At 43.2% G+C, this 18,100-nt stretch overlaps 1 protein-coding gene across 4 annotated transcripts in view; it reads right to left on the reverse strand.

The window, feature by feature from the left end:
- RBFOX1 (RNA binding fox-1 homolog 1) overlaps nt 1-18,100 on the reverse strand; it is a 2,099,893-nt gene that overhangs the window by 359,924 nt on the left and 1,721,869 nt on the right. Inside the window, exon 1 of one of the 4 annotated variants that reach the window (XM_073899545.1) lies at nt 2,966-3,542. The exons of the other annotated variants lie outside the window; for them this stretch is intronic. Coding sequence (XP_073755646.1) covers nt 2,966-3,109 — 144 coding nt within the window. The 5' untranslated portion in view covers nt 3,110-3,542. Of the gene's footprint in view, nt 1-2,965; nt 3,543-18,100 lie in introns of those variants that run through there. 4 annotated transcript variants of the gene reach the window in all.

Below are 18,100 nucleotides of genomic sequence, written 5' to 3' on the forward strand. Positions count from 1 at the left end.
CAAAAGGGTTATGTCCTTCTCACTTGGTCATTCACAGTAGACTCAGGTGTTGGGGTATCCCAACTGATTTTTGTTTTTAGGAAGTGTCTCAGGAACAAATCCGGGCGAGTGTAGGAAGAAAGGCTGGATGTCATGGCTGAGTCAAAGAAAGCAAATGATGAAGGGGTTTTCCTTAGATATTGGATGAGAAACAAGTGCTGTATGAACTTCATTCTGGGAGAATACATTTCAGTGAAGACTCGGTGGCTCCTGATCAGAGTGTGTGCATTTATAAAACAGAATGATAAAGCCTCCAAAATAAGATCGTTGTGTTTTAATTATTTCCTTATGTAACTGGGGATCTGAAATGATGAAGACTCCAGAGAAAGAGGTTTACTTCTAAACAATAATAAAATAAAATGTTTCTAATGAAGATGTTATTTATCAGAGATGGTGCCTGATTCATCCATTTGATCAGCATACTCTGAGAGTACACATTAGCCCTCAAAATTAAATAGACATACGATCTCTAGCCCAAAGAGATCGCTATAGATGAACAGCAGATAGCAAATACAATGGTGATGTTTGGATAGAAGACGTATAGATGGTATCAGTAAGTGGTCTGTGGGGACTGAAGTGAACTATTTCACACCCTTCATCAGCCAGTTGTCCGGACTGCTACATAAAAGCAATGACAGGGGACTTCTACACAAACATGGCAGCACCGGGTAGTAGAGATGACCTGAAGGTATGGCTCTCCCACCCTGACCGTGAGCCTTAGGCAGGGTGGGAGGTGTGGCTGGAAAACCAATTCTCAAACAGAGAGGCAAAAAATAATTGTCTTCCTGTACTATACTTTAGGCATTTAGTGAAACTCAGAAAAAATACATACGTGCACACACACACACACACATGCACGCACACCGCATTCTGAGGCTGTGTCACAGCATCCTCTTATCAACACTTTCGATGAAACCCTTACAAGCCCTTTCTGGGGGGGGGGTGCATCCCAAAGCACATTTCAAAACCCACCTCCATCTATCTTCATATGGAAGCACGATGCTGCTTTAGTCACTTCTAAATATTTGTTATGGCTGCCAACGTTCCCTTTGAGCCTCCCCTTCCCAGGGCAGGAGTGTTTTCCCTCCTAGAAGAGACTGCCTGGCGGATGCTGAGGACGCCTGCATTTATCCCACAGACTTGTCCTTTTCATGGCAAGAATAACCTCTCACTCAAACTCATTGCCTTCTATCCTAAGTTGTGCCTAAATGAGCAAGCTACTTTAACAATCTAGAAGGATGAAACATCAATTTATTAGAAAGAATAATGCACAAAGAAACAGTGAGAACACTGAATACCTATAGCACTGTACTTGTTAAGTAATGCTGTTCAAATTAATTAATAAATAACATGAAAGAAGTGAATAGAGGAGGCAAAAGATCAACTCGTATTAATAATTTGATTAAATTCAACTGAGGCTTAGCCTCTGTAGAAATGCTCATTAGGATACTCTTCTGGTGGGTAACTGGTGTAAAACACACACACATACACACACACACACAGAGGCATTCACAGCAAAGGTACAGAGATGGTAGAAGCAGATGAATCATATAATATGTTACCAGTAGGCGCTTGGGAGATGTTTTCTGGCACAATTTATTTAATGACAAATGGAATAAAACAATATTTAAAAGGATAAGCCAATTTGTTCCTAAGATATTAAAACAACGAAAAGAAAAGGCTGTTCTCGAAAAGACTTCCAACAGAAAATATGCCTTAGGAACATTTTCTGGAGGCAACCAACTTGATAATAAATTACCCAAATGTTCAAAACAGAATTTTGACATTTTATGATACATATATTCCTACAACACAGATTGAAATTGAGGGTCTTTGGAGAAGGAGGCCCCTCCGAACACTTGTAAAGGAAGTTTTGTCAGCTACGACCACACACAGTTAAAAATGGTACTCTTGAAAGGAGTCAATTGAAAAACAGATAAAATGACTACAACCACTGTTAACTCTTCACAGAGCAAGACGGTGATCCAGGGAAGGGAGCAGGATTCTACCTGCGTGACAAAATCTTTCTAACCCTGCCAGTTCACAGGGACAGCCTCTGCCCAGAGCCAGAGAGCTGGGCTTGTCCCCCCACCAGGCGATGTGGAGCTGTTTCCCAAGCCCAGCAACCAACTTAGGCAGCAGCCCTACTAGTAAAGAGCGAGAGACAGAGAGGGTCCGAGGGAAACACCCAGAGAAAGACCAAGAGAAACACAATGAAAGGTTCTGATATGTACACAGGATGGAAAATAAAACAAACACAGAATCCCTTAACAAGACCATTAAGGGGGAGTGGAGGAGGGGAGAGAAAACAAAAAACAAAAACAAAAACCTTTACACATGCCAACAAAGACAGCATCCTAAACCACTGCCTTCATCACAGCATGGCCAGTGAGTTTGGAGGCAGATTCCAGGGCTGACACGCTCCAGAAACCCAAAGGCTCAGATCCCAAGCGGACTGAATAAAGCACAACCCAGACAAACTTGAGAAAACAAAAATACTGAGCACACAAACATATATACATGTCTTTTCACTCCCTATTAAAACGCCTAAATTAAAACTCCAGGCATGGGAGTGCCTCCACAAAGATCCAAACTCTTAGCATCAAAGGGGTCTCAGACTCAGGTCCTCACCGGCCGCAGACACATGAGAGATGCAAGTAAAGAAAATGCAGTTTGCAATTTTAAACTCCCGGCACCCAGACTCAGAATCAGGCATTCGAAGTATTTAGAGAGGTGCAAAAACAGCGGGGCGTGGGGCGTCTGGGCTCCGCAGAGAACTAGGGGCCCGGATCCACCCCTCCCGTCCGAAAGCACAAGCCCCCTCCCCAACCCCCTCCAGGGTCCAAAGCGCAGCCCAGCGATGCGGGTACCCAGTCCGCCAAGCCTGAGCCCCGGAGGCAGCCACCGAGGGGAGAGCGCGCCTTACCTGCTGTAAGTACATAAAAGTCAAGGCACACGAGAGCTGGGGACACATGCCCACGTTGGGGAGCGCCACGCAGGTGGCCCCCGTCAGAGGATGCTGCATCGTGTCTCTCTGGCGCCCGCCGAGCACGAGTGGGGACGCTCGCATGCAGTCACGCCGCTCTTTGCCTGCTCGCTACAATGTTTTGATTTTTTTTTTCCTTTTTAATTTTGCTGATTATCTAAGTCAAAACCCGGTGGCCGTCCCTCCTCTTCTGTCTCTCCTTCTCTCTCTCCCTCCCCCCGCCGCACCCGCGCGCGCCAATCCCTCCTCGCTGGCTTCCTTCCCTTTGGGTTTGCTAGATCGTGGCGTTCGTCTGCCTCCAACTAAGACACTCGAGAGGGCCAGGAAACTATTTTGTTGCCTTCGTGGTTGTACCCTTTTCCCGGTTTGTTGGGCCTGCTTTCTGATGCCCCGCAAAGTGGACGGTGCCCCCACCCCACGCCCCCCACCCCGTGAAGAGGACAAGAACAGGCAAAGGCAACTTGTGGGGAAGGGGGAGGGGGTGGATGCCCTCCTGTAGATGCTGGGGGGGTGGGGGTGGGGGGAGAAAGCTAGGGGCGAGAGAGAGGGAGGGGAGAAAGGAGAGAGAGAGGAGAGAGAGAGAGAGATTTTGACTCACACTGAGGCTCACTCCGTTGGTGCTGATGCTGCGTGCCTCCTCATTTGTCAAATGGGTCCAGGGGCAGGGTTGGGTTTTTTTTTTTTCCCTCCCCTCTGCCTTTTTTTTTCCCCCTCTAAAACGACTCACCAAAATTCAAATTGTGTCTGCTAAAAATCTCCATGGGGCGGGTGAGGAAGCGAGAGAGCGCCCCACATCGCCAGCATCCGGGCAAGGGGGACAATTAATGCGATTGCCCAGCTGGGACCCAGACTCTTAGATTTTGGTGGCGGTTTGTTTGCCCGACTCGTTGGCAAATAAACACAGAAATGGGATTCCCCCTCGAAAGAGTGCCGAGACGACGCCAGAGGCTGGGGACACGGGGAGCTGGGGAGCTGAGGGCTGCAGCGCCCGAGGCAGGGTGGATTCTGGGGGCCCCCACCCCCCGGCGGAATGGCGAGGCAGCGATGCGCCCCCAGGCTTTGGGGCGCAGCTTTCGCTCTGCGCCCTGCCTTGGCTGTGCAGGCAGCGGCTAGCGGTCGAACCAGCCTGAGCCGCTGAATGGGGAAACCGCCCTGGCTGGCATGGAAGTCAAGCCTGTTGGACTAACACGCCAGCCCCGCGTGAATGCAAGGGGGCTTCTCCGGCCCAGAATCCTTGCTCTTCTCAAATTATAAATGCACAGGGTGGGGAAGTCCGTGTCTGATAAGCCATTACTCTGTGGGCTGCAGCAGGCAAATTACAATGGTTTATTTATTTTATTTTTTCTTGCCTGGCCAGCCCTTCTTGGCCAAATTAGCATGCTGCTCTTGCAGAGGGGTCTCCCCCTTCCCTTTATTTTATGAAGTAATAATTATTCATTAGTAGATTTCGTTAGTCTTTATGCAATAAAATAGGATGTGATCTGCAAATCAAAAGAAAATATTAAGACTCTAACGCATCGTTGGTCCCCACAGGAAAAAAAAAAAGCACATTTTTGGCAGCAGTAAAATCATGATCAGGAATAGTAGCCATATTTTTTGAAATAGATTTTGACCCAGTGATTGGATTTTCTTTTTATTTTTCAGAGCAAGAGGCTGTCTGAACATCATCTTTTTTGATTCTTGGGTTCCCTGCAAGAAACCTGGCTGGGGGCTTGCCACCGGCCTACAGGATAGAGCACACCCTCAAAGGCATGAGAGCACCCCAAGAAGGAGCACGTCGGGCAGGACCAGGGGATGGCCTCAGGGGGACATCCCTGCTGACCCCTCCATGGGGCTCATGGAGCCACTCTCAGCCAAAGGATAGCTTCTGAACTGAGCCATCAGCTTGAAAGGCACAACTCACTTTGAGGCTAATCAAAATGCTTTCTGAAGAAAAGGAAATTAATTATTCCACAGCTCCATTTTTTGTTGTTCTGTTTTGAAACGCCATCGAAAACTCTAAAGCCTTTGCTATGCCAACACTAGGCCCCGACCAGCCTTTTTCCTTCTATTCACTTTGCAAAACCAGTCCCTCCAGCACTCCAGGACTCACACAGTCCATCAATTTAGAGGGGGCAATGCTAGCATGTTTCACCCGAAGCAGGAGTTGCTATGGGGGTTTAGGGGGCTTCCGGCTGGTATTTTATGCTGCTAGGTTGGGGGGTGGTGTTTAGTTTGAAAAATCCTTGCTATATGTTGTCTAACAAATCACATTCACTGGACAAGGTCTGATTCACAAATAAACTGTTTCACTCTTGTCTTTCTTTTCTTACTTTCTGCCTGTCTTTTATTTATTTTTTATTTTGCAATTCACAAAATCAAAGAGAAAGCCACTCCACAAAGCATACATGGAATAAAAGGTCAGAGAGTCTGCCTTTTCACTCCCCACTCTCTCCTTCCCATGCTTTCCAGTGTGTTCTACTGACAGGGGTTCACCCTGCTTTCCTGCATTTTTTTTCTTGCTGGCATTGGAAAAGCTTGCAAATGCCCCAAGAAGAGGACAGAATTTTCCCTTCAGCTCATTTTCATAAGAAACACGATAAATAATACATGGCACTTTAATAAGACCTTATCTGAATGGTTTAATGAAAAACAAATACATTATGTAAAGAACCAATAACTGTTCTCGTCTGCACGGAGCCAACACTGGTTTTCCAGTCCGTTTTCTCTCCAAAGTTGAAAACCCTCAGTGATGACTGGATTCCTACAGACCCATTTTGCAATAATGGCTCAGACTTCTTAAACCTAGGTCTTCCCAGTCAGGCACATCGGAAGTCTGCAGAATGAATCAATGGAATCCAGACTTTCTAAATTCACCTCAAAATGATATGGAGCCATTCTCTGGACGACCGAGTCTGAAGGTCTCTGTACGAGTGTGTGCAAACACCGTGGCACACAGAGACAAACACACCCCTGCACACCCCCAGCATGGCAACTGCACAAAGGAGCAGGCAGGGAAGATTCTACAGCTAATATCAGTGCATGTTAATCAGGAACAGAGTATCCGATGACCCTAAATCAAAAGGTAATGCCGTATCTGCACAGACTGCTCACTTGATGACAAAATTCTGCCCGCCTTCCAAGCAGCATCTGGGGATGCTGAATTTGAATTCCATCTCAACGGAGACTGGGAAAGAGCCACATCAATGCCACTAGCCCCAAATGATTCTTCCACATCAATAAATGGGAGAAGTGGGGGAAGAAAATACTCTTTCCGTCTCTACAAAGAATCCCTGGGCACTCAGTATCACTTGGGTGTAGATAGTGCATGCACATTCAAGGGCCACCCTCCTGCCTTTCAGCTACAAGGACCCTTAATTGAATGGTCACACATCCCCTGTAGGAAGCAGAGAGTGCCAGAAAACCAGCAATGAACAATGCCATCTTCAAATAAAAGTTCCTTAGGCAGAAGGCAGCTGCTCAGGTTTTAATTTGACCCACACAACAGTGTTTGTAACTTTTTCCTTCCCTCAAATCTGCCAGCTATTTAAAAAGAATAAAAGAAATCACTTTGGTTTTTACTCTCTTTCATAAATCCTTATTGTCACTTCCTAAGGCTGTCAAAAGAGCATGCATTTCACGAAAGTGGGATCTTCTATGGGGGTTTTCATGCCTCAGAGCAAGAAAAATTCCAGTTAGACAGAAAGCGGGACTTCTTGATCTTAAATGTAATTATCTGTGCTGGGGTTAGCTCCCTGACGATGTCCAGGAGTCGCTCAGAAGTATTTTATTCTCGCTTCCACATTTTGATTGGGGCAGCTCCCTAGTCCAATCCTCAGTAAGGTGAGAATTAAAGTATCTGCAGAAAACCTTATCTCTGTCACAAGCACTTTGAGTCACCTACTTGTTCAAATATTTGGAGGATATTTAGTGTTGACTGCATTCCAGGCCGTGTTCTAGCCCGTTTTTTCATCTGTAAAATGGGGCTAATAATAGCTTCCTCACAGAATTGCAGCGAGGCTCAGAGTTCTTTTCCTCCCTAATTCATGGACCATCACAATAAAAATTTAACAACAGTGGAGAGAGTGCGTGAAATTAACAACTTAAAAACTGTTTGCCAAGTTAGGACACACACACACACGCACGTGCGCGCACACACACACACACACACCATCTGTCATCATCATCATTTCATAAAGGAAAGAGCATTTTATACCAAAAAGTAAGAAGGACATAATCTCAAAATAAGGGACAGCCCTTCAAATTGATTAAATTTAGGTCTATTAAAATTTTCACTAAATTGCCCTTAATTTTCTCATTTAGCTGCAGTCTGTTGAAAATGTCATTATGGAATCAGATGAATCCGAGGATCAGCATTTGGGAACCACCGAGATAATGAATGTAAAGGGCTTCTTAGCACAGGCGCTGGCACACCAAGAATCAACAATGCATGTTCACCGTTGTGGAGACGCTTGCAACCGACAGACAGTTACATTCATTAGGCCTGGATAACTACCCTCCTCACCCCGGAGAGACTCACTGCAGCAAAACAAACCAAACATCTCACTCAATTCTTCGTGCCCCGAGCCCCAGAGTCGCATGCCTTTCACAAGGGGGGAGGTGCTTAATAAAAGTCAGATGGGGTGAATTTGTGGAATCACCAGATTCCTCAATGACATAGTGGTTGCGGCCCTGTTCGTTCAAGGCCACCTGAAATATGAGAGCTGTGATGAAGTATTTGGGAACTCTTTCTGGCTCATATGAGGGCCTGCAGTGTACTGTGAAGTGGGGGGTACATTTTTTGGAGTCTCACTGCTTGGGTGTGGAGTCCTGGCACTGTCTTATGCTTCTATGGCTGCTATTAAATATCTGCGGAGTTATAAACTCTCAAAATCTTAGTTTCATTCTAACAGGGAATGATAATAATTGTGGCTTCCTAATTAAGTTGTTAAATGATAAAATAATGTAATACACATGAGTTCTGAGATCGGTGCCTATCACCTAGCAACGACTCAGTACATACTAGCAACCATTATTATGGATTACTTTTAGTCTCAGGCCCTGACTAGTTGATGACATAGACATTCCTCTTTTTTTTTTTTGCTAAAAATTGCACAAACAAGACCAACAAAGTCAATCTATTTATGAAACAACTAACTCCAAATGCAATTTTTTCTTTCTGAGAATTCTTTCAAATGATATGGCATTTGTACAAAAATGTGTAGATATCAACTTTCTGCCCTGGTCTTCTGAGTACAATTTATTTAACCTGGCCAATGTATCAGATGAACACAAACTTTGATACTAGTCCTTGTCAACTAAATTCTTCACCAGCCGTATCTCATAAAATTTCAGGTCAAGTCTTTTGCTACTTTTTGGGGACTGACTAGGGTAACACATGCAAAGAGACTGCTTCTGGCCCATGTGGTTACCATATTGTTTTTTGAATTTCCCCAAAAGCTGTAAAGTGGGTTTTCATTGCCCCAGTTGACATAAGAAGGAACTGAGACTTCAAGAGTATACACTGGACCTGCTAATAAGGGAGGGAGGCAGTGTTTACAATCAGGGATATTGAACAAAAAAGCTAGGAAATATTCTTTCCATCATCATGCTGTCCCATAGTAGTAGAGACACTTCTTCAAAATCATCATTGTCATCACCAACATTTTATTTATCATTGTTTGCAACATCTAAACCTAACAAGCCCTACTCTGGAGCATCATTTTTTTTTATTAAAGATTTTTATTTATTTATTCATGAGAGACAGAGAGAGAGAGAGAGAGAGAGGCAGAGGGAGAAGCAGGCTCCCAAGGAGCAGGGAGCCCGATGCGGGACTCGATCCCAGGACCTGGGGGTCATGACCCGAGCCGAAGGTAGATGCTTAACCATCTGAGCCACCCAGGTGCCCTACTTTGGAGCATTATTCTATGTCTGTAGAGCTACGAGATTTCCTCTTTCAGGAATCTCTCAGTCCCCCTGGCCACCAAACTTCAGAGTATGAAATTTCCCTAGCTTTCTAGTCCCTACTTGATTACAGGAGGAGTAAGTCCCACCTCACTCACAAACTAGCTTAAGCTCTTCTAAATAAAGAAGTAAATAAATAAATAAATATGAAATAATAAATAAATAAAATTAATAAAAAGATACTTTTTTTAAAAAAGAAGAAGAAAACACTTTCATTTGCCAACACCTTCCTATTACCGCCTCTGATAAAAGTTGCAAGTTATACAATGTTCTAGCAGAGCAGCCAACTGGTACTCCTCAAGAGAGACCCAAGACACACCAGACAGAATCCCAAATTTAAAAATACCAGATCAAGCAAATAACCTAAGTTCCCACAGGAGCCTTCCTGAAATAATAGGTTCCAGGAGGTGATGCTCAGGGAGAGTGCAGTGTTTGGCACTTGAGAGGGTGGGAGTCTGTTTCCAGTGCATAGGACAGAATGTAAGAGCGTGGGACAAGGGACAGTAGGCGGCAGAGACAAAAACAGCTAAGTGGTGATTTCTCCTAATGAACAAGTGGGTGGGAAGGTCTACTTTGGGAAGCCTCCACACCCCACCCACTCTCTGTGTTGTGACTTTCTGGATGGAACTTGAGCAAATCTGAAGGCAAACAAAGCCTGCAAAAGATTCTATTTTTCCTCTGTAATAAGCTTGGCTACAAGGTTCTTTGACCCCATAAATGCTCAAAATATTTATCTTTATGCAATATGAGTCACCTTAAGAATCTCCTATTAGAAGTGACTTCACCTCTAACATCTCAAGTTCTGGAATAATCCCTTTTGACCTTAACCTACCCAAGGTCCTGTCTTGGCACACAGGCAAGAGCAACCACAGGGATCCTCAGTCCCTGGCGTTATCAGTACACCTTCAAAGGCTGCTAATTGTTGGTGCTGAACTAGGAAGGATGTCTGGACTCAGAACAAAACTGGGTCAGTCTGAAAGAATCAGAAGGATACATAGCAAATGGATCAGATACTCAGCAGAAAAACCTTCCTGGTTCTCAAGATCTCATCTCACCAAACACACAATCTCTGGAATCCCAAGTCTTGGTCCCCAAACCACAATTCCCATTTATGGCACCTCACACTCTTTCAACCTCATCTGACCTGCTAGCTCAGGGTTTTCTATTCCCTGTCTCTGGATTCCATCACAAGAACCCACACATAAAGAAACTCAGCCCCTTGTCATTTTCTGCAACACATCCACTCAAAAAAGGCATGCTGGAGTTTAGTAGACAGAAGACTGTGGAAGTATAAGGAAAACTGAATAGGAGAAGAGATTCTCATCTTAGAAACACAGTTCTAGAAGGATTGGTGTTTATCATATCCTTGCAAATGTCATTTAGCTATCCTACCACACTGACTTCGAGTCAACTCTCCTGGTTCTAGACTTTCTCTGCCATACTCCTTTTTCCTCTTCCTCTGCCCAGAAGGGACCAGAGAGCAAATTCTCATTCCCACCTCTTTGTCCCACATTTTTCTGCTCCTTGAAAGCTTGTCATCAGCTGCCCCTGCACCCTTCAGCAGAGTCCCTTCTAGTCCATGTTTGTATCAAGCCATTTTCAGAGGATTTCCTGTGTCCACTGTTAAAAGAAAAGCATTTCTTTCACCTGGTTTCAGATAGAATAATTCAACACTCTTTGTGCACAGTGGTACACGTATGAGAAAAACTGCATATTTCCCCGGCTAGACCTTCTTATGTGCTTCCGTGGCAGAATTCTTATGTGTTCCATAAACACAAAGATCTTGTCTGGTGTCATCTTGTGCTTTGTTAGGTCTCTTAACTTGTGTACCCTTTATTGTCATCACCTCGCATGACCCACATCACGTCATGGCTACGCTACTTTTTGCACACCCGTGAAGGATTTGTAGCAATCAGACTGCATGGACTCCTCCTCACCGCTACCCTGACTTCTCCTCACAGGCTACTCCTCAGGACTGATCATGTCCCTCAAAGAGCCTCCTGCATGTGTCAGTACAAAGATCCTATCCTCACTGCTGTCTTAACATTCCTCCCAGACAAAACACATGCACATGCTTCTCTTCCTCTGTGGGCTTGCTTGCCTGTTAATGCAAGCACCTCCTTTCCATTTAGTTAACCTTGAAACACCAACATTTGCCCTTCACACCTCCCTTTGTGGCTCTGAATAGTCAATTGATTCCCAAATCACATCATTTTTTAACTCCCTGAGCTCCAACTATGAAGCCTCTCTTGATTTTCCATTGCTTCTGTCCCAGGGTTCCATTATTCTCTTTAGCCTAGATTCAAACACAAAACAAAACAAAACAAAACAAAACAAAAAACAAAAAACAGTGCTTCCCTAATTGGTTCCTTTGCTCCTGGTCTCAGTTCCTCCCGACTCACACTCCACATTGACTCCACAGGAAAATTTTAAATAGACAAAACCAAACACATCACTTCTGCTCAAAAGACATCACTGACCCCTCCCATTGCTGAGGTCATGATATTAAATGCTTTAACCTGGTACTGCACCTCCTGTCTTGCTACATAACTAGCACTTTCTTTCATGTACCTCCCTTTTTCCAGATTCTGGTCACCTCATACCTAGTCTTGTAATTGCTTATGCCCAGTGCATATTAATACATCTACAAATATATGTTCCTTGGCTTGACTGCTTTAATGATATGAGTGTACAAATCCAAGAATACCCAGTGCGTAATTAAATAATCCCAGAATGAAACATACATCTTTGTACGTTTTGCAGTGTCAAGACGTAGATGAGGATGGCAGTACCTAGGTGTGTTTCCCTTTATTCTTCACAGGGGCAGTGCTGGGTACATACTGATAGCACTCTGTTACCCAGGAGGATATTGGAACTCACAGGGGATATGTAAGCTCTCTGCATATAAATGGGTCAGCCAGTGTTGACAGTGAGTTCCTTGTCTGTTTACTATTTCCTGCCAACATGCAGTGACATGCACTTGCTCCATGAGAACTTTGCACAGTGACATGCACTTGCTCCATGAGAACTTTATTTTTCCTCCCCAACTTGCATCCACATCACTTGAGAACACCACCTGGCTTAGTGCAGTGGATGCTTCTTGAATATTGGACGAATACATGAGCACATTTAGAAATGGCAATACAAGTCTCTTCTACTTTCATGCTCCTGAGATCTACTTCATTCTCACTGGCTCATTTATTCACTTACTCACTCATCACCTACGCCTTGAATGTATGTGTTGTACCCAGCACGGTGCTGACCCAGGAGATACACTGATCAACAAAGCAGTACTTAAAATTCATATCCTAGATTAACCTGGTAGTTTCAGGTCACCTAGTTTAGAAAATTACCTTTTGCAACTCTGTATCAACGTGTGAAGCAGCACTTTCTCAATTTTATGCAACAAATGAAAATAATGAAGTGAATTGGATTATGAGGCTAGTTGAAAACAATGTCAGTATCTGTACTCCCGATTCTAAATATTGGTGTTCATCAAAATGGCCTCATTTTTCTCAATGATGGGCTATATACTAAATGTTTCACATTTGCATTTATAAAATTCATCTCTACTCTACCCCTTTCATCTGTATTTTAAGTGGGGTTTCAAGTAAATTTCTTTGTATAAGGGTTACTACTGTTATAAATATGCTTATAAGTTTGAAAACCACTGGTTGCCTTGTGACACTGTGAGGCTTAGATCATAGGTTTTCCTTCTCACAGGAAAAATAAAATGAATTAAAAGGGCATATTCCGGGGCCACAGAGTTTAATCTAACCATATACTGCTTTTTTTTCAATAGTAAAGTGGATATAGTAAGGACTGGGAGGCAGATTGCCCAGTTTCTAATCTTGGATCTGTTTTGTACCAGCTGGCTGACTTTTGGCAAGTTACTTAAACTTCCTGGGTCATGGGGTCCTTATTTATAAATGGAAAAAGCATTTTTTCATAATTGGATAACATTGGATGATATATATAAAATGTTTAGTACAACCCCTGGCATCTAAGAAATGCACTGTGCATGTTAGCTTCATAGCTGCATGATGATGATTATGGTGGTGGTGGTGGTGGTAGTTAATGATGGAGATGGTGATGATGGAAGTGGTGGTGGTGGTGATGATGGAAGTGGTTGTGGTGATGATGATGGTGATGATGATGGAAGTAGTGGTGGTCATGACGATGGTGGTTGTGTTGATGATGATGGTGGTGATGATGACAGTGATGATAGATGTGGTGGTGATCGTGATGACGGTGATGATGGAAGTGGTGGTGGTGATGATCATGGTGATGATGATGGTGGAAGTGGTGGTGGTGATGATGATGGTGATGATGAAAGTGATGATGATGGTGGTGGTAGTGGTGATGGTGATGATGGAAGTGGTGGTGGTGATGGTGGTGATGATGGACGTGTGTTGGTGTTAATGATAGTGATATGGTTGTTGGTTGGGATCACAAGGCTAAGGCAATACAAACTGGCCTCTGTGGGAAAGACAGCTCCATTCTCTCTAGTTGGAAAGAAACAGAGCCATTCTTTTTTTTTTCTCTTGTAGGACAGCCCGTTGCTAGGTCACTAACCCGCCATTCTCTCTTAACTCTGGTGTTTCCAGCTAAGGAAGCAATTGGAATCACTGTTACCACCTCGCCTCTCCCTGCTTTCCCCCCTTATAACCGGGCCACAGACATCTCTAAGGAGCCTCTCTTGTACAGCAAGCAGGAGCTGACACCACTATTCTTCTGGGTAACTCTGGGGGATGTTAATATTTTATGACCTCTTTAGTGAAAACACCAAACTCCAGGGTGCTGATACTTCCTCTAATATCGCTTAGATTCTCAGCAGGCTTCCGCCCTCCCTCTCTCCAACCCCCGCCTCTCACCAGCCAAGCCATTCCAACATTTTTTTTTTCCCCTCAGAGCCATTGTTCTATCAAGATCCACATAATTCCAAGAAATGTCATAGAAAATAATAGCAAAGCTAAGAATCATTGAGCATTTACTGTGTGCTAGGTGCCATGCCAAGTATTTTACATTCATTTTCCCAATTCATCTACTCAGAAACCCAGTAAGAAGGTAATCTGACCCCTCCCATTTTAGAGATGAGAAAACTGAGGGTAGAAGATAGGTGACATTTCAATCCATACACTCGAGCCCTAACTCAAGTCAGTGTGATTTCCTTGCCTCTAACACCTTCTACTTTATTGCATAATGCACTTCTAAAAGTGGGTTTTAAAGTAGAACGTTTGAAAGTTGAACAATCAATATAAGAGTTTTCTGAGAGTTGGTTCTTTCTCCAAAAATTAAACTGGATTACAAAATTGCAAACAATGGTTCTGGTAGATGCTGCCTCTCCCAGACCCCTGAGGGCATCTTAAACCACCAGGGTTCTCCGGTTGCCATGGAAACCTGGGCCAGGGTAGGAAAAAGCTCAGGCCTTGACCCAATGCCTGAAGGAGGGCAAGGTGACTATCTTTCCCCTTTCCTTCCACAGGGCATGTGTAAAATGGATCTCAGGCAGCAAAAATGCCGAGATCTGATTTTGAGTTTTGGTCAAACAACCATACCGACAACAAGTTTATTGCTCACTTCTTTGGGACAATATCAACCAATTTTGAAAATACAATTAAGGAACAATAGCTTACAAAGCAGAGAAAGGCTTATAAAATGGGGGGGGGGTTGGCGTGGAGTAAGATATAAGCCCAAGTTTATGTGGTATAACCCATGTATGTTAAGTCAATCTATATCTATAATTTATACTCTCCACTTCTAAGTTTGTCACCACCTTCTAATTTAAAGCTATGTCTACATAGATACTTCTAAAGCTTCAAGGAAACACCCAAATGTTAATAGTAGTGTTGAGACTACTGGTGATTTTTATTATTTTTTATTGCTAATTGCATTAGCCAAGTTTTCTGTAATGCACATGGGGTGCTTCCACAATAAGGAATAAGGTTTCTCCTCCTCCTCCTCCTTCTTCTTGCTTTTTTTTTAAAGTGTCCCAAGGTACAGAGTGAAAACACCTCCTCTAGATCACAGGCTAGGTCAGAGCCTCACCATGGTGAGAATGTGGGTACGGTAACCAGGAATGAGCCCTGACCTCCTTACCATCCTAGCCCTTTAGAGATAATGTGATGGTGATTCTAGAAGGAGGCAGAGAGCATCCCCGCATAGCTCCTGAGCCTTGCCGCTCTCCATGTTAGCCTAATTATAGTCACCAAAGAAGTTTCTTTCTCGTCTCTCCAGGTCCTGTGTGACAGCTCATCATTCCAGTGGCATTTTTTGTCGGGAAAACCTCATTTCTATTTTTATTATGAGGACTGCTTGTCTTTACTAGCTCTTTGTACATAGATCAAGACATTATGAAGACCTGCACTTTCCTCAGGCAAAGGAGAATTACTAATTTTCTCTCTCTATTAAGCACTGTGCTATCTCCATCAGCTTCCCCAATATTTATTTCACATGTACACCATGAGAATCCAGGGACAAGGTTAACCTGTTCAGTGCCACACATCTTCACACTCCAAAGGCTGCTATCCTTCATGGACTGCACTCATTTTCAACAGAGAAAGTAGCCAAGTAGTTTCACTCTGAACCCATGCAGACAGGCTCTTGTTTAATGTATGATGTCCAAATTCTCATCCTGCCACTTTTGAGCATTATCATGAAATGGGCTTTTCTTTAAGGGAATGAAGTAAAGCCAGAACTTAGACTTCTGAAATTCTGTGACGATCAAGGTAGAAAAGCATGGAAGTTGGGGCATGTTACCCTTAGCCAAAGTCATATCTCATAATGGTGATGGTGATAAACATTTACCTAATAGCAGAGGTTTCTTCAAGCTGAGCATTCTAAAAATGATTTACATACGTTTTACTTAATCCCCATGCCAAAATCTGTATTCATGCAGTCACTCATTCATTCCTTGTTTAATTGATATATATATTAACAGAGTGGTGAATTATGTACTAAGGTCGTGCAATGCTCCCAATATACAGTGATTAGACACACAAACAAGCACACAGATGAACAAAACTCAGGTTATTTAAGATGGAACTTAAAGTCTACTGGTAGAGACAGATTTTAAAAATCAATCAGTTTCTTATAAAACTAACATCCCAACAATTTTACTCTTGGGCACTGATCCCAAAGAAATGGAAACTCAGGTTCACACCAATAACTGTATGTGCAGTTTTATTTATAACAGCTAAAAATAGGAATCAGTCCAGATGCCCTTCAACAGAGGTAAACAGTTAAATAAACTGTGGTACATCCATATTGTGAAATATTACTCAGCAATTAAAAGGAAGTACTGATACACAGTAGCTTAGATGAACTTCCAGGGAATAATGCTCAGTAAAAAACGTCAACCCCAAAAGGTTATACACAATATGATTCCAATTTTGGAGTGTCTCAATTTTAAGATTAGTGCTTTCCAGGTGTCAGGAACTGGAGGAGGTGGGCATGGTTATAAAAGGACTGGGGAAGAATCCTTTGGAGATGGGACTCTCCTGGATCTTGACTGTGGTGGAGGATGTACATCGACACATGTGATAGATATGCATGGAACTAAATACACCTCCCCCTCCCAAAACACACACACACACACACACACACACACACACACACCACATTAATGCAAGTATAACTAGGCAAATCTGAGTAAGATCAGGGGATTGTATCCATGTCAATACTCAGGTTGTGATATTGTATTATAATTTTACCAAATGTTACCACTGGGGAAAATGGTATATGGAATCTCTCAATATTATTTCCTACAACTGTGTGTGACTCTACAATGATCTCGATAAAAATTTCCATGAAAAAAAACAAATCACACAGTTAATTCTATAAGGCCAGTTGTGGTAAATGCTATAAAAGAAAAGAACAGGGTTTCAAAAATTTTAAAAAGGAAACTATATATAGCAGGGGGCTGGATTTAGATTAAGGGCGAGGGAAGACTTTTCTGAAGAGGTGGCATTTCATTGGGCAAATGAAGGATGAGGAGTTGGTGAGGAGAAAGGTGGGTGGCAAAGTGTTCCAGAAAAGGAAACAGTGCAGCAGCGATGTGGAAAAGGACATGCAAGCTCAGGGAATAGAAACAGAAGCACCATGGAAAGGAAAAGTCTAGTGCAAGCAGGCAGTAATCCAGGATGAGGGACCAAAAGAGAGTGAGTGCGTTGATCCCACGGAGGAACTATTATTCTACCATTTCTTCTGTTGCAGAAAAGTGAGGCTCAGACCATCTACATCAGGTCACAAAGCTAAGAAGTGTCACCCTTAGGAAGCAACATCAAAGCTACAACTATGTCTACTATCTCCCCTAGAAAAATCTTTAAACATACACTTGGTGTTCAACCCAGCAATACCACTTCAGGGTATTTACCCAAGAGAACTAAAAATGTATATTCACAGAAACACCTGTACACAAGTGTTTATAGCAACTTTTTCAAAATCAGCAAAAACTGGGAAAAAAATATCCTTCAGCTGTTGAATAAACAAACTATGGTGCATCCACGATAGAATGCTACTCAGCAATAAAATGGAAGAATGGACTATTGATAGACATAACCACATGGATGAATCTCAAATTCATTATACTGAGAGAAAAAAGTCAAACTCAAAGCCTACTTACTTATGATTCCATTTAAAGGACGTTCTGGAAAAGGCAAAACTGGGGGGACAGAAAAGAGATTGGCGATCGCTGGGGCTGAGGCTGGGGTCTACAAATAGAACCTAGGGAACCTTCTGGAATGATACACATGTTTGAGGTCCCGATGGTGGTGGTTGTTACATCACTGTAAGCACTTCTTGACACTTGAAGAACCACATGCTATGAAAGCAAGTTTTACTTTATGTAAATTTTACCTTGAGAAACTTGACTTTGGTAAAATGATTGTTTGGGATGAGCAGATATAGATTAAAGCGTGAGAAGACCCCTTCTCGCTTTTGGTGCAGTGAGAGTCTTCTTTTCAGAAGATGCAATGAAGGAGAACTGAATGAGGATACAGCTTCTGTGGAGGGTGGGGCAGGCATGACCTCATTACTCTCAGGATCCTCATAGATGGAGCAGGAGGACTCCGTTCTGGAAGGCTGAACACTTGCATCTAAGTAGCTCCTTATTTTGCCCAGTTAGGGAAGTAA

This window comes from Callorhinus ursinus, unplaced genomic scaffold (genome assembly GCF_003265705.2).
Source record: "Callorhinus ursinus isolate GAN/ISIS: 27379988/994484 unplaced genomic scaffold, GSC_fseal_2.0 scaffold13, whole genome shotgun sequence".
Taxonomy (NCBI): Eukaryota; Metazoa; Chordata; class Mammalia; order Carnivora; family Otariidae; genus Callorhinus; species Callorhinus ursinus.